Source organism: Monodon monoceros, unplaced genomic scaffold, assembly GCF_005190385.1.
Source record: "Monodon monoceros isolate NGI ecotype Baffin Bay Population unplaced genomic scaffold, NGI_Narwhal_1 Super_Scaffold_2, whole genome shotgun sequence".
NCBI lineage: Eukaryota > Metazoa > Chordata > Mammalia > Artiodactyla > Monodontidae > Monodon > Monodon monoceros.
In genome coordinates this window covers 72774089-72788518 of record NW_021703776.1, presented here as the reverse complement: position 1 = coordinate 72788518, position 14430 = coordinate 72774089, and the positions used below count along the sequence as shown (strand labels likewise).

General features: G+C 42.1%; 1 protein-coding gene and 1 non-coding gene across 7 annotated transcripts in view; both read right to left on the bottom strand.

Moving 5' to 3' along the window:
- ST7 (suppression of tumorigenicity 7) overlaps positions 1-14430 on the bottom strand; it is a 253601-nt gene that overhangs the window by 9614 nt on the left and 229557 nt on the right. For all 6 annotated transcript variants that reach the window (XR_003795251.1, XM_029233721.1, XM_029233723.1 and 3 more), the window contains 2 exons: positions 10624-10774; positions 1021-1113 (listed from right to left, as the gene is read on the bottom strand). Coding sequence is in view for 5 of the 6 variants with exons in the window: in XM_029233721.1 (XP_029089554.1) it covers positions 1021-1113; positions 10624-10774 (244 nt within the window). In the remaining variant the exon portion in view is untranslated. The remainder of the gene's footprint in view (positions 1-1020; positions 1114-10623; positions 10775-14430) is intronic.
- Positions 13628-13734, bottom strand: LOC114902170. Its single transcript, XR_003795395.1, has one exon. It is a non-coding gene; the product is annotated as a U6 spliceosomal RNA (small nuclear RNA).

Here is a 14430-nt window from a genome sequence, read left to right as displayed (position 1 = left end):
GACCAGCTCAAAAACGTGGGCATTAGACAGTCTGCCAACACTCAGGGCTCCACAGTTATACTGGCCCTCCTGGCAAAGCATTTAAATATGTTACAGCTATGAGATGTGACGTAGCTGGGGCTGGTGCAGGGTGGTTGTGGCAGAAGAGAGGACGGGGAAGAGAGAGCAACCAAGATTTGGAGCGTATTATCTGAGGGAGGAAAGTATATCCTAAATCAGGGCCACATGAACAGCCTGGACATGCTCTTCATACACAGTATAATTTGATAATAACTATTTAGCCGGAATTGTCAAAACAATGTTGCATTACAGTAAACCAAATCATACTTTCCACGTGTGGTATGGGCCCCCCGACTGCTAGCTTGTAAGGCCCTCGAGGGCAGGGTTTGCCTGCCGCCTGCTGTATACAGTGTTGAGGCTGCACGTGTCCCCTGCACACGTTACACCAGCTCACTGTGCGCCATCCGTGAGATGCTCACGGGAAATCCCGCCGGCCAAGAGCACCGCATCACCGCAGAGGGCAGCCCCACCCTGCCCACGACTCCGCCTCTGGCCACAATGCCAGCGCCCCCGTGCCACCCTCCCACCCATGGCTCATCTGCAGCTCCCTCTGAAGCCAGTGCCTCCCCTCCAGACTCCGGTCTGTGCAGACTGCCTCTGACCAGAGGGAGAGCCCAGGCCGAGCCCCGCACAGTGGATCAGCCCAGCAAGGGGCATCTGCCCCAAACTAGGGGTCTCTGCGCTCAGACCAACCAGTACATGATGGCTCTTCATCTACATTTCAGACCTGGGCGGGTCTTTCCCTTTGATGAATCTGGAGAGACGTGGAGAAGCAGGAAGCCAAACCTACACACATAACTCACTTTAATGCTTATGCTATCAAATGAGGACAGGGTTTGGGAGAAGAGTAATAAAAGACAAGGAACATCATAAACATTTATCATTTCCACCTCTTCCCATCCCAGTCTTTGGCACACCACCCTCACCAGCCAAAGGGAGGATTATGGGGGGGAGACTCACATGGAAGCAGCTCACGATCTGCTGTTTCTGTACAGATGGGGTAAGGATAAAATAGATGCCCCTTTTCCAAGGGATAAGGGATCATCCGAAAAGCTGCAAAGGAGAGACAATACGTTAGAGGTACAATATTTGTCTCATAACTTCTCAAGTCCACAAAGAGACTTTTGAGCATTTTTATAATGGCTCACATTATAAAATTATAAAAAACATTAGGTCTCACACTGAACACTTCTACAAATAGCTCCCATAAAGGAGGCAAGACGTACCCAAACTCTGAGTCACGTGCTAGATAAGCTGTCAGAGATGCATTATGAGGTATGCCTCACACACTAACCTCACACTATATATTCTGGGAGAACCTCACAAAACTGAGTGGGGATGGGGGTGCAGAGGAGTAGGGAAAGCCAGCAATTCCAATGCCCAGGGTTTCCTCATCTACAAAATATTACGAAAACGTCGTAAGCACTAATTCAATATAGCTCACCTGATGGTAATAACACAAACCTGGATTGAAATGCTTCCCCAAGAAGCAAACGTGGACTGACTTGTTGGATCGTGTCACAGATACACAAATATGAAAGGCATTCTAGCATGTCTATTTAAAAAATATGTCTAGGTGGATTAGAATTCCAACCAAGATGGATGAAAACAAGAACCTAAAAATGCATGACTTGGGAGGTATTTCTAAACTTTATGAAACTTTTAAATCTTCAACATCATGTGGGGAAAAAATGGATCTGGAGAGATTGATTATCTGTATTTTGATGATATCAGGCCACGTAAGTTCTGGTTTCGTGGCATCAGATAACATTAGGTCTCACACTGAATTATGACTTTCCAACCAATCCATCTCTTCCCGTTATCACGTGTGTTACTCTCCCTGTTACGAGGTCATCAGCACGTTAGTCTCACTGTTTCTGTGAACAGTACTCGAGGTAATTTTTCTTCAACAGATGTCCGGTAACTACAGAATGCTGTAGCTATGAAATATAAAAACTAAACCCTACACTGGGAATGTCAGATTACAGTCCTTGCCTTCACGTGTGTCAAAAAGGGATGGTGGCAACACAGCAGCCTTTTCAGTCTTAAATGCTACATTTCAAGGACTCCTAGCTACATCCTCAGCTGTGCAATTACCTGAGCCTTCTCAAAATGCTGTCAATGTACATATTTATCTTTTGCATACTTATTTCAAACAGAAATCAGAAACAAAGAATGTTCTCCCTCACAAGAAATGACAAGGTTCCATTGTAACCAGCATCAGTGCACATATGGTATTTATTCTGGTGTCTGAATATTATTTAAAAGTAAAAACATTATGTATGTGATTCCAGCATTTGGAATGCAGTCAATCTGCACCACAGTGGTATCACTCCGAGGTTACAGCACATTGCCACGGAGAATATAAATCACTATAAACGTGGGATTAGAGCAGAGCCAGTGTGCTGGCAGTTGGCTGAGGTAAAAATGTTATCAATTTTCCTCTCACAACAGAAACCTCTTAAACAGAGATTAAAACATTAAAAACACCCCAGACTTTAACTCTTCTTAAAATGAAAGGCTCACCCTAGTTCAATCAGACCTTCTCTTTCATGCAAACCAAGATGAATTTTGCCCATTACAACAAGCAAGAGAGGAGTGCCCTGTACAGGTTGTTAACACACAAAGATTACTCAAAGGGACCAGCATCTCTCAGTAGAATTAGGCTTGCAAGAGAAGTGAAAAAATTACAAAACCGATAAAATCCATTTAGTGCCTTTACAGGATACACTAAACTCTCTACTGGGAAGCAGTGCGTTTAAATTTAAACTGCAATATGGCAGGATTTTAATACTATTTCCCATGAATGATGGCTGCTATGAAAGCATCTCAAAAATGTAGAAAAACCTATGTGGAAGGTTTTTTTTTTTTTTTTGAAATCCAGATTCTCCATGTGCACTAGGGCTGCTGTAATTAAGAATCTGTTCAGGTTCATATGATATAAATAAACCCTCAGTTTTCAAAGTGGCTATAAATTTGAATGCTAAATTTTCTTCAAAATTGAAGTCAGTTTGCACTTCAGGGAGCAGTTTTTTAAATGAAATATAGGAGTGCAAGATCTTGAGAGTGTTCAACCATAGACATCAAATGGTTGCTTGGTGTCTTTTCAGTCAGATGCCAAATATTTTTTACTCCAGTACTTGGCATGCATACAAATTTTGTGCACCAAGTTAGTCTTTTCCTTCTTCTAATCAGTTCTGGTCTTTTTGGAGAGGGTGAAGGCACTGATTATATACGACTCAAGAAAGAATACACACACAAACACACACACACTTTCTGTACTGTCCTCTGCCCCCAACTCCTGGGATTGTAAAGACGCTTATGTGCTCTTAAAATTTCTCATTCTCATGTCAGTTGTCATTTACATCAAGTTCATAAAATAATATTAAGACTTTTGGCTTCACTAAACAAAAGCAAGCACAATTTCTGTTTGCAATTCTATCCTTGGTCCACCCTGCTGTGCGGGGCCCAGCAAAGTGTGCGATAAGCAGTGGGGGTCTGCAAAGAGTGGAGGAGGCACTGCATGAGCTGGGCCAGCTTCACCTCCCACCGCCTGGTCCCTTTCACTGCGAAGACACGACACTGCTCCACAAGAACCTCGTGGCTTGAGCCGAATGTCCAGAACTTTTGCAAGTGCAAATAGTAACACGCTGATTTCGCAGGGCAAGGAAGAATGGAAAAAAGGTCATTTGAACTATTTTATGAATTTGATCTACTTCATGAGTGACTAAAAACCTCCTAAAAAATCTCCGTCCAAAAAAACATACACTTCAGAGGAATTAAAAATGTACATGTATTTGGTTAAAAACGAAACCGAAAACCTGGACCACTCAGAGTTAATACACGGGACACAAGTGGCATTGTTGCATTTTCCTCTTGTGCCATCCCCTCCCCTACCTTGGTTTCTATTGTGCCTTTGTGGGCGAGGCAAAATGAAACTGGGAACTACTTAATGAACACAGCAGGCTCTCCACAATGACACGTGAGGCGTTACACAGCTGCTTTCCACCCCTGCCCAGACACGTTTTCTAGGCACCAAGCCTAGCAGTGCTGTGCCAATCAGAGACTCGACCAATACTGGAGAAAGAATCAACAGAACCAAAGAATGAACAGAAGGATGGATACATGAACAAATTAATTCCTGATTTCCCCAGTGACTTCTAATGTGCTCTCATCCTGTCCACAATGTAGACAAGGATAGAAGGTAATGTTTGATACTTTGTTTGTCTATGTTGCCTTTTCAAAGAGGATCTCAGAGAACTTTATACAGACCCCTTGCAATAACAAGAATTGAGTTTGAATCCCAGCTCTACATGGTCAAAATGTTGAGTGCCTTCCTCATGCAGCAGCGATAGAAAGGTGAGCCAAGTACGCACTGTCCCTGCACTGATGGAGCTGACCACCCAGGGTGGGAAACAGATGAGCCAATAATCATGAAAGCAAGAGTGAAAGTCCCCCTGTGATAGCCCACACCTAATGGGGGAGTGGTGGAGGTGACAGCTCAGGATGAGTCAAACTTGACCAGGCTGACAACTGTGTGACTTTGGGTGGGTCATTAATCTGTGTCCAGTCTCTTTGGCCGTAAAAATGAGAACACCAAGGACCTCGAGAGACTGTTAAAGGGACTAAGTGTGACAGCGGAGGTCAACGTGTCCACACATAGTGCCTGACTGCTCAATGAAAGTTAGTTTTCTCTTTACCGTGCCTTTCCACTAACCCCAAGTTCCTCCTTTCTCTAACAGGTCATACTCTAGCTTATAAGTAAAAATGCTGCTTGTTTGTGAACAATTAGAAGTGCAAATGATAGAACAGAAAACTTTCATCAAAATACACACTTTATGTTCTCACTTTTGACTGTAATGTGGGCAACTGGCCATAAAGGCTCTTTGTCTTTTGTGAGACTTTGGGCACGATAAGGAAAATTCAGAAGTCAAAAGCTTGGGTTCTGATCCACGTTTTTTCACTATCTACTTATATGGCCTTGGGAAAACCACTTTCCTTTGGTTAGATTACATGATGCTCCATCCCAATTCTGAAGAAAACTTCTAGAGTTTTATAGCAGATTCACTAATTTGTTAGTGACCTGCAACACTCTATAACACTCTGTTCCTGCTTCCACTGCTTGTATCCACACTATATATTATATATGTGTGTGTATGTATCTGTGAGAATATGTGTATACAGACACACACACACACACACACACACACACATTAATGTTTCTCTCAAAGCGTTTCAGAGTCTGACTCATCTTGGTATCCCCAAAAGAATGCCTGGCACAAAGGAGGGACTCAATAAATGTTAATTGAATAAAGGAATGAATAAGTTAATGCACAATAGGGCAGAGACAGAATTTTTCCCTTTAAAAAACCCAGTGGATCCAAAGTACGGTCAGTGGCTCAAAACTGAATAACTGAAAGGAGCAAGCTTGGTCCTACTGGGCAGTAGGTGGGGAAGCGCTGAATAATATTTGGAGTCCGGCTACTAGTGTTAAGTTGGCTACGGCCAGGGACTTTAGCTGGCCATTGTTTTCTCCTAAATTATAAAATTTAGCCTTAGATCTATGGGGTGAGGGGTGGAAGAATTTCTCTTTAGCAGTCCCAAAGGTGCCAGGCTTTTGGAGGAAAGGTTTGGTTAGAGGAAATGCCCTAAGGACCACATCTTACAGCAAGTAGCATTTACCATCAGGTTCAAAGAGAATAAATTAGAATCAGAATCTCATCCTTTGCTTCAACAATGGACCATTTTCTCCTCTCAAAGGAAATACTTCGCCTAGTCCCCCTAAAAAACACCACCTTCAAATCTTATACATTATTTAGCGAATTCTTTGGAAAAAAAATCTCCAAAAAGAAAATAAAGAGTCTTACTTGATCAAGTGGAAAAAATGGAAACAAAGAAAAGCTAAGCGATTTACCCCATGGCATTCTAGCCTTCTGATATATAGAACCTGAAAATTAAATCTTAAAGTTCACAGTTGTGGTCAGCAGACTATTCTGCTTTATAAAATAAATACAGCCAAAACAGAGCCCTGAAAAGATCAAGGTAGAAGGGAGATAAGGCCACATCAGTATTTAATACAGGTAAAATAGAAGATGTGCCATTTAAAATAGGGCCCCATAAGGCGCGATACCATTGTAAATAATACACAATTCAATCGGGATCCCTCATTCATATATGGCTTTTACATTCAACACATACTTGCAGTCGTGTGTGTGCACGTGTGTGAGCGTAACCAGAACCTACAGTGTTTAAAATAAATATAATTAAGATAATGTGGCAGCTGTGTAATGAATTAAAAAACATGTTTTTAAACCTTATAAATTAAAACTTTCCCCATTTCTTCATTATCTTGATTTTGAGGAACATATTGTGTAATTTCAGGGGCTGGGACAGTGATGAATCAAATATTTTACAAGTCTTTGAAATGCTGATGTATTTGTGGTTGAGGACTCTGTTTTTTTTTTTTTTTTTTTAAACCACCATATGTTTCAAACCCAAACAATCTCTGCCATGCATCAGCTGGACTTTGGGGTTTTAACAAAAATGTGAGTTATTTCAGCCTGATTGGTGGGAAACTCACTTAATTCCACAAGATGACTAATGCTCCAACATAATAAACTCATTAAAAATCAAAGAAAAATATACCTCATCCCTACCCCTAACTAACACTTTTGACATAAGTCAGGCTTTTAAAATTTTTTCTAAAAGATCAACTGACTTTTTAAAAGAATACTCACTTTTAACATGGAACATGGTGAAATGAGGCACTGTTACCTTCCTCCCTGAACTATCTTTCTAATGAAAAGGGGAAACTGGAAGGGAGTTGGGGAATGGCCTTAAATTTCAGAATGAAGAAAAAAATGATTTAAAGGCAAAAACCTAGACCCTGAGGCTGGAGACGTCAAAATGCGGCACCCAGTGGTGAACTGGAGGAAGTGCAGCCTCCTGCGCTCAGGCACAGGCCGTCTAGGGGAGCCCCACTGACCTCAGAGGGAGAGGGAGAGGTTCTGGTACTGTAGCCGCCCTGAGGGCAACTGCCCTGAAGTCCACCAATCTGGGATGGGGTGATGGCATTCAGTATCTTCAGCGCTTCACAGTTTTCAAAAAATGGGTAAGTTAATACCAGTTAATAGGTAGCTAAGTCAGAATTCTAATCCAAGCCCTTTTGATTTAAAATCCAGAGCCCTGATGCCTCCATTTAACTTAGAATGGACACAGATCTAGAAGTTTTGTCAACCAATTACACACAATTGTCTAAAGTTGGAGTGGTAATTCTTTCTTCTGAACTGCAAGACAGATTTATAGCTTTGTTTTTGAAAAAAGACCAAAACTGTTTGTAATGAAAGATTATTTTTCTAAGTACATGCATATACATATATATACACATACACATATATACACATGCATATTTATGCATGTAGAAAATATATATGCTTGTTGTAGAAAGTTTGAAAAATACAAATAGGAAGAAAAAACCAAATCACTTAAAATCTACTTAAAGATGTATTTATTTCCAGTCTCTTACCTTTGTTTATATATAGAATGTATTTTTTTTTATAGAATTGGGCTCATTCTATAGTTAAAATGTTTATGTCAATATTTAACAAAAATATATAATTTTATATAGAATGATTAACTTTCAAAACACTAGAAAGGGCATAGGTATACCCCAGTCTGTAAGCAGTGGTGTAAATTGATGGCTTCTAAACAAATGTTTCAGAGATGGCTGACCCTCTTATCCTTAATCTATTCAGGAAAGGCCTAAATAGCTGGTATTATAGAAAAGAGCAGTGAAGAAAAAGTGAACCTGGCTCTGCCAACAGTGCTGGCAGGGTGTTCAACAAGGTACTCACCTCAACGAACCTGTTCCTCTCTTGATCAACTAAGATGGCCACCTCTGTCCTGCCTAACTCAGAAATTTATCAGGAGTCCATGAAATGATGGAAATACAAACCCTCTGTGAATTACACTGTTACACAAACACTCTTCAAGGTTCTTGGGATCCTCCAAGGTAGTTAGCACCTGGTAAGCACTCTCATGGTTCTCTTTTCTTTCTAAAACTGAATGGTATGGCTCTCTTTTTGAAAACTGAACAGCAGCGTAACTTCCTGGTTCTTAATTATCTGTAAGGATCAGATGCTGAATTTGTCTTTCCTATAGGCCCCTGACTACCTTGCCACACTGTTTTATGTCTAAAAACTCACCCCTACCTACTAGAGAACGGACTTGAGGATACGGGGAGGGGGAAGGGTAAGTGAGAGAGTGGCATGGACATACATACACTACCAAATGTAAAATAGATAGCTAGTGGGAAGCAGCCGCAGAGCACAGAGAGATCAGCTCGGTGCATTGTGACCACCTAGAGGGGTGGGATAGGGAGAGTGGGAGGGAGAGAGATGCAAGAGGGAAGAGATATGGGGATATATGTATATGTATAACTGATTCACTTTGTTATAAAGCAGAAACTGACACACCATTGTAAAGCAATTATACTCTAATAAAGATGTTAAAAAAAAACCAAACCAAATAAACAAACAAAAACAAAGCAAAAAACTCACCCCTTCTTTTTATTCTAATAAAGTGTTCTACCCATCTAATTTGAGGTAATTACATCCCCCCCAGAGGTCCTACACTGCTTGATGTGGGGTTCACTATGTCACTTCACATTTCTCACAATCTCACTGTCCTTCCCAGTTGTTCCAGAGCATCTCCCTATTGTTACACGATTATATGGGTAACTAATTTCCAAACAGAATTTCCTCATGGTTTTTTTTTTAATAGTTATGCCATTCCTAACACTGTGTCTTCATCACTTCTGCCCACCCACTTTTGACCTTTTCTATAGGACTGGTAACTTTCTTATCAATTAGATCCAATCAATAAGCTTCTATTACTATGTTTCCAAGGTACCGATCTATAAATACGATCTTATTTGGTTAAGTCAGTTTGTCCATTTAATTTTATCACGACTAACACTAGGTGAGGCCTCTCATGTTTATTCTTGCTGGGCTTTTTCTGTCTCTTTCTCATGTTTAAATAAAAATTCCTCATCTGGATAGAACACTTTAAATGCAACAAGAAGCCCAAGCCAGAGGGGACTGCATACATGTCCACACACACCCTGAGCAGAGTGTGCTGTCTTAACATATCCAAATAGCGGGACCAGGACACCTGGAGTATGTTACCACACTTAACAGAGTAGGGGTAGAAACATCGATCAAGTCGATATCCCTCAAGTTATAAATAGTAAATGATTTAACTTGACCCACTATCAATTCTCTAAAGAAATGTTTTCAAAACAACTAAACAAAAAACTTCCAATCAACCTGAGTCCCTGTCAAGTTACTTTTACTCCATCTCATTCGGCTGCCCCCCCTCCCTTCCTGCACCAGTTTAGATTCCTGCTGGGTTAGGGAAGGGCAGGAAAAGGGAAGAGCAGAAGATTAGCAAAATGAAAATGGAAGGAGCAAAGATAAACAGTGAAAGGGATTAAAAAGACATTCATTTGTGAGGCTGATCAGAGTAGGAGTGAACTAAGGAAAAATTATCTGAAGACTCTAATATTTCTTTTCCCCATGAGAGGGGGGGAAAAAAAACCCCATGCTACATGTTGTGTTTGTTTTGCTTAAATTAATGATAACCGAGTGTCAACGTATATGTGGTCCAATAATCCACAATCTTGAGCCTTTTTCCTTAATTTTCATTCTCCCCAACAGCCCCACCGCTTAGCATTTGTTCACAGTGTCCTTGCTTATAATACCGTCCCAGCTCTTCAAGGCTTGGTTCAAATCTCATATGACCCATAAGGTTAACCATGACTGCTCCACCCCATAGGCCTCTCCTGTCTGAAGAATCACTGGGCAGCTGTTACATGCTGCTGATGGCTCCTCCCAACTGGATGAAATGCTTCTCCAGGGCAGGGAGCACGTCTCACCCACTGTTGGAGCCGCTTCTCCTTACACGGAATGACGGTGCCCAGCTCGTGCTCAGATCAGTTTATCCCCACATCCATCTAACAGGCATTTATCCCTTAACGCACAGTGCTACACCTGCCACCATACTGGAGTCCAGCGGCCACTGCTCTTGTTCTGAAGCAAGTGTAACCGCTGCTCGTTTGTGTTTGGCTAACCCAGCTCTCCTGGAGGATAACTGTGGCTCTTCAGCCAACCCTCCCAGAAAGGCCATCCAGAAGTGGTCATCAGAGCCCAGCAAGAGGCCTGACCCCACGCCAAAGGTTCCCATGGTGCTGAGGGGCTGTCCAGGTCTCCAAAGAGGGTTTTCCAGCTGTAAAATGCTCCTCTGCCAGGATAGCCCAGACTCACCCCATCCACTGTATAAACTTGCCTTTTTGAGCTGCAGAGATGGGATCACCACAGTAACACCCGCCACCACTGGGAAACTAGAGAGCCTGAGTAATTAACCATCTCTTGGTGATGGAATATCACAGAGAAGGAGAGCTATAGATATGCAAATCTCCATCACTCACCGTGAACACTCAGGGTAAAAACAGTTTTAGCATCTTTTCATGCTTTAAAAACATTTCAAAGAAAGAAAATTACTTACTGCCTTCCCACGTACAATGCAGAAGATTCAAAGCCCCTTCTACCCTCTTCCAGTGTGCCAGATGAAAGAACGCATATGCTATTGCTTCACTGTCCCCTCTCTTCAGGATATGTTCTGGGGGCAGGATTAAGCTTTTCATTTCTAGTAGGTACTGAAATAAAAAAAAAGGCAGGAGACAGATGTGTCAATACACAGTAGTTTGGAATTCAGAATGGAAAATGGAGAGGTTGATTTCCCTAAAGCCGCCGCTCGTAAGCATTTCATCAAACCTGCAACCTCATCACTACATTTGAAGGCAACTACTGAAACAACCAGCAATCCAAAGTTTGCTGGCAGGTAATTAGCCTTGTACCAGTTTCCTACAGTGAACATCAGAGGCTTTCAGGCTAAGATATTCTAATCAAAGAAATATATATATACATATACAGACTCAAACAGCAAAAAGGAAAATTTAGAAGACACAATAAGTTGGTATAATCTTGTAACCAGAATGAAAATACATGAAACAAACACATGAAGGTTAAGAAGTTTCATATGACTAAACCAACCACACTGGAGAGACCTGAGGATGATTAGATCTATCAAGCAGAAGGCCCTAGCCCTGCAGAAAGGGTCACCCGTAGCTGCTCCGGTGCTGGAGGAAGAGGGGTGGCAGCCTGGGCACAGGAAGACCCAAGGGAGGGGAGCAGTACAGACCCCAAACCACACTGTTCTTTCGGCTCCTTTCCGAAACACTGCAGGGGTCTCAGGAGCGCAGGGCAAGAATGGATATTCTTCCTGGGGGCTCACAGCAGACTAAGTTTCCCTTTGTACTCTTTCGTGTTTACTATAGAATAGAAAGGGAAGCAAATTCAGGCCGGTATTTTATATTTGCAGATGCTCACTTGTCTTTGCCAGCTGGCGTTCCCCGAGCTCCACTCTTCACCACCTCCCCTCCGGATTCGTTCCCAACACACACACACACACACACACACACACACACACACACACACACACACACACCCCGCCACCACCAACCACTGTCACAACAACCCAGTCATCTCCTGTAAAATGGAGATTAGCAGACCACAGAGGTACGTGTTTCATGAAAACAGCACAAATACAGCGAAAGGAGGTGCTATGAGAAGAGATGTCCAACAATTTTAAATTTATGAAAGAGGGGGAAGAGTGGAAGAATCCGGATCCACAGAACGGAGGTCACAAGACACCCATCAATGTTTCACTCTCATCTTGCTGTGGGTTCATACACTGGGCACGTGGGGTGCAGTGGCCTTTAAGCTTCCTCTCCTGTTGGCATGCTTGGCATCGGGGCGCACCGCCCAGCAAGAGCCGGGTGGACACATTCTGGCCTCTTGGTTCAGCAAATGAAACTTTCCTTGCTCTGGGTCTGATTATCTGAAGAAAGCTCCAAGCCTTAGGCCTCAAAGCAGGAAGAGCAGGAAATGAGAGCCCACCCCGTGCAGCCCTCACACTTGCGGAGCCAGTGGGCTTGAAGGCCCTCCTCGATAGTAAGACCTCTTCCCAGGCTGGTCCATGAAAGGTGTTCATCATTATTATTATTTTTTTGCAGTACGTGGGCCTCTCACTGTTGTGGCCTCTCCCGTTGCGGAGCACAGGCTCCGGACGCGCAGGCTCAGCGGCCATGGTTCACGGGCCCAGCCGCTCCGCAGCATGTGGGATCTTCCCGGACCGGGGCACGAACCCGTGTCCCCTGCATCGGCAGGCGGACTCTCAACCACTGCGCCACCAGGGAAGCCCTGGTGTTCATTATTTTGATGGGAGGTCCTCAAGCATGAGTTCACGTGCTTTTTTGAATTCTACATGTTACTGCCTTCTTTCATCTTGTTTTAAAACAGTGAATGACAAAAATCTTTTGGGAAAAATAACGATTTTGAATTACGTAGTAATCCAACTAGCACTGTATCTATTGATATAATAAATATATAAATATAAAGGAGAATTTTATGTTCAGAGATATATCGTCTCCTGATTTTACCTTAATAGAAGCCATTATGTCATGGCTTCTGCTACTGCCCATGATGATTTTAGATGGCCCCAAGAGTCATAACTTGTAAAATACTGTGAAATCTATTAATTTTTTAAAATAATCATCAGGAGAACAAAGGAAAGGGAAAATTTCTTGCTTAATGAGTGCCCTAGAATAAGATTTTGGCTTCTGAGTTTCTAATAATTATTTATAGCCTACCAAATAGTCAACTTTTTTTATATATATCTTTATTGGAGTATAATTGCTTTACAATGTTGTATTAGTTTCTGCTATACAACAAAGTGAATCAGCTATATGTATACATGTATCCCCATATGCCCTCCCTCTTGCGTCTCCCTCCCACCCTCCCTATCCCACCCCTCTAGGTGGTCACAATGCACCGAGCAGATCTCCCTATGCTATGCGGCTGCTTCCCCCTAGCTATCTATTTTATGTTTGGTAGTGTATATATTTCAATGCCACTCTCTCACTTTGTCCTAGCTTCCCCTTCCCCCGCTGTGTCCTCAAGCCCATTCTCTTCACCTGTGTCTTCATTCCTGCCCTGCCACTAGGTTCATCAGTACCGTATTTCTTAGATTCCATATATGTACATTAGGATACAGTATTTGTTTTTCTCTTTCTGACTTACTTCACTCTGTATGACAGACTCTAGGTCCATCCGCCTCACCAGAAATAAGTCAGTTTCATTTCCTTTTATGGCTGAGTAATATTCCATTGTATATATGTGCCACATCTTTATCCATTCATCTGTTCATGGACACTTAGGTTGCTTCCATGTCCTGGCTATTGTAAATAGAGCTGCAATGAACATTGTGGTACATGACTCTTCTTGAATTATGGTTTTCTCAGGGTATATGTCCAGTAGTGGGATTGCTGGGTCATATGGTAGTTCTATTTTTAGTTTTTTAGGGAACCTCCATACTGTTCTCCATAGTGGCTGTATCAATTTACATTCCCACCAACAGTGCAAGAGGGTTCCCTTTTCTTCACACCCTCAAAAATATGGAATGGTCCACGAATTTGCATTTCATCCTTGTGCAGGGGCCATGCTAATCTTCTCTGTATCATTCCAATTTTAGTATATGTGCTGCCGAAGCGAGCACACCATTCCTTTTCATTCTTATGATTTAGGAAAGGCTTTCAAAGTCACATCTGTGAGAGAACTCTTCTCTTGGGCTAAGGAACGTTCAGGAATTGGAGCACCTGAGAAGACGTGGGCCTGGCAGCCACCCACATGTGGGTAAAAGTCTAAACAAACTAGGAAGGGGCGTGGCAGAGGAAACTTGGGGAAAGAGGGAGGATTTTTAGAAAATTATCTACAAAGGGATATGTTAGATCTGTGTTGTCCAATATGGTAGCCTCTATTTAATGTGTGTCTATTTAAATTTAAATCAATTAAAATCAAATAAAATTAAAAATTCAGTTCCTCAGTCCCACTAGTCGTATTTCAAGTCCTCGAGTGCTATATGGAGTTAATGACTACCCTACTGGACAATGCAGAGACATTTCTATGATCACAGAAGGTCCTAGTGGACAGCACTGCTTCAGACAATGGAAGTTTCTAACCCTGAAGTAGCGGAAACAATTTTTAACATGAAAAAATTTCACAGATGCCCATGATAGAAACTGTAAGTGTAGACTCTACTGATCAAAAATACACAGTATGGCAAATAGTTATACAATAAATAGTAATGATACAAGAATTCATTCAAAAGTATTGTAGGCCACCAGGGCATCTACATAATATTTGGAAAGCAATAGTGCACATGTGTGTGAGACAGATGCTTTACTCAGCCTGC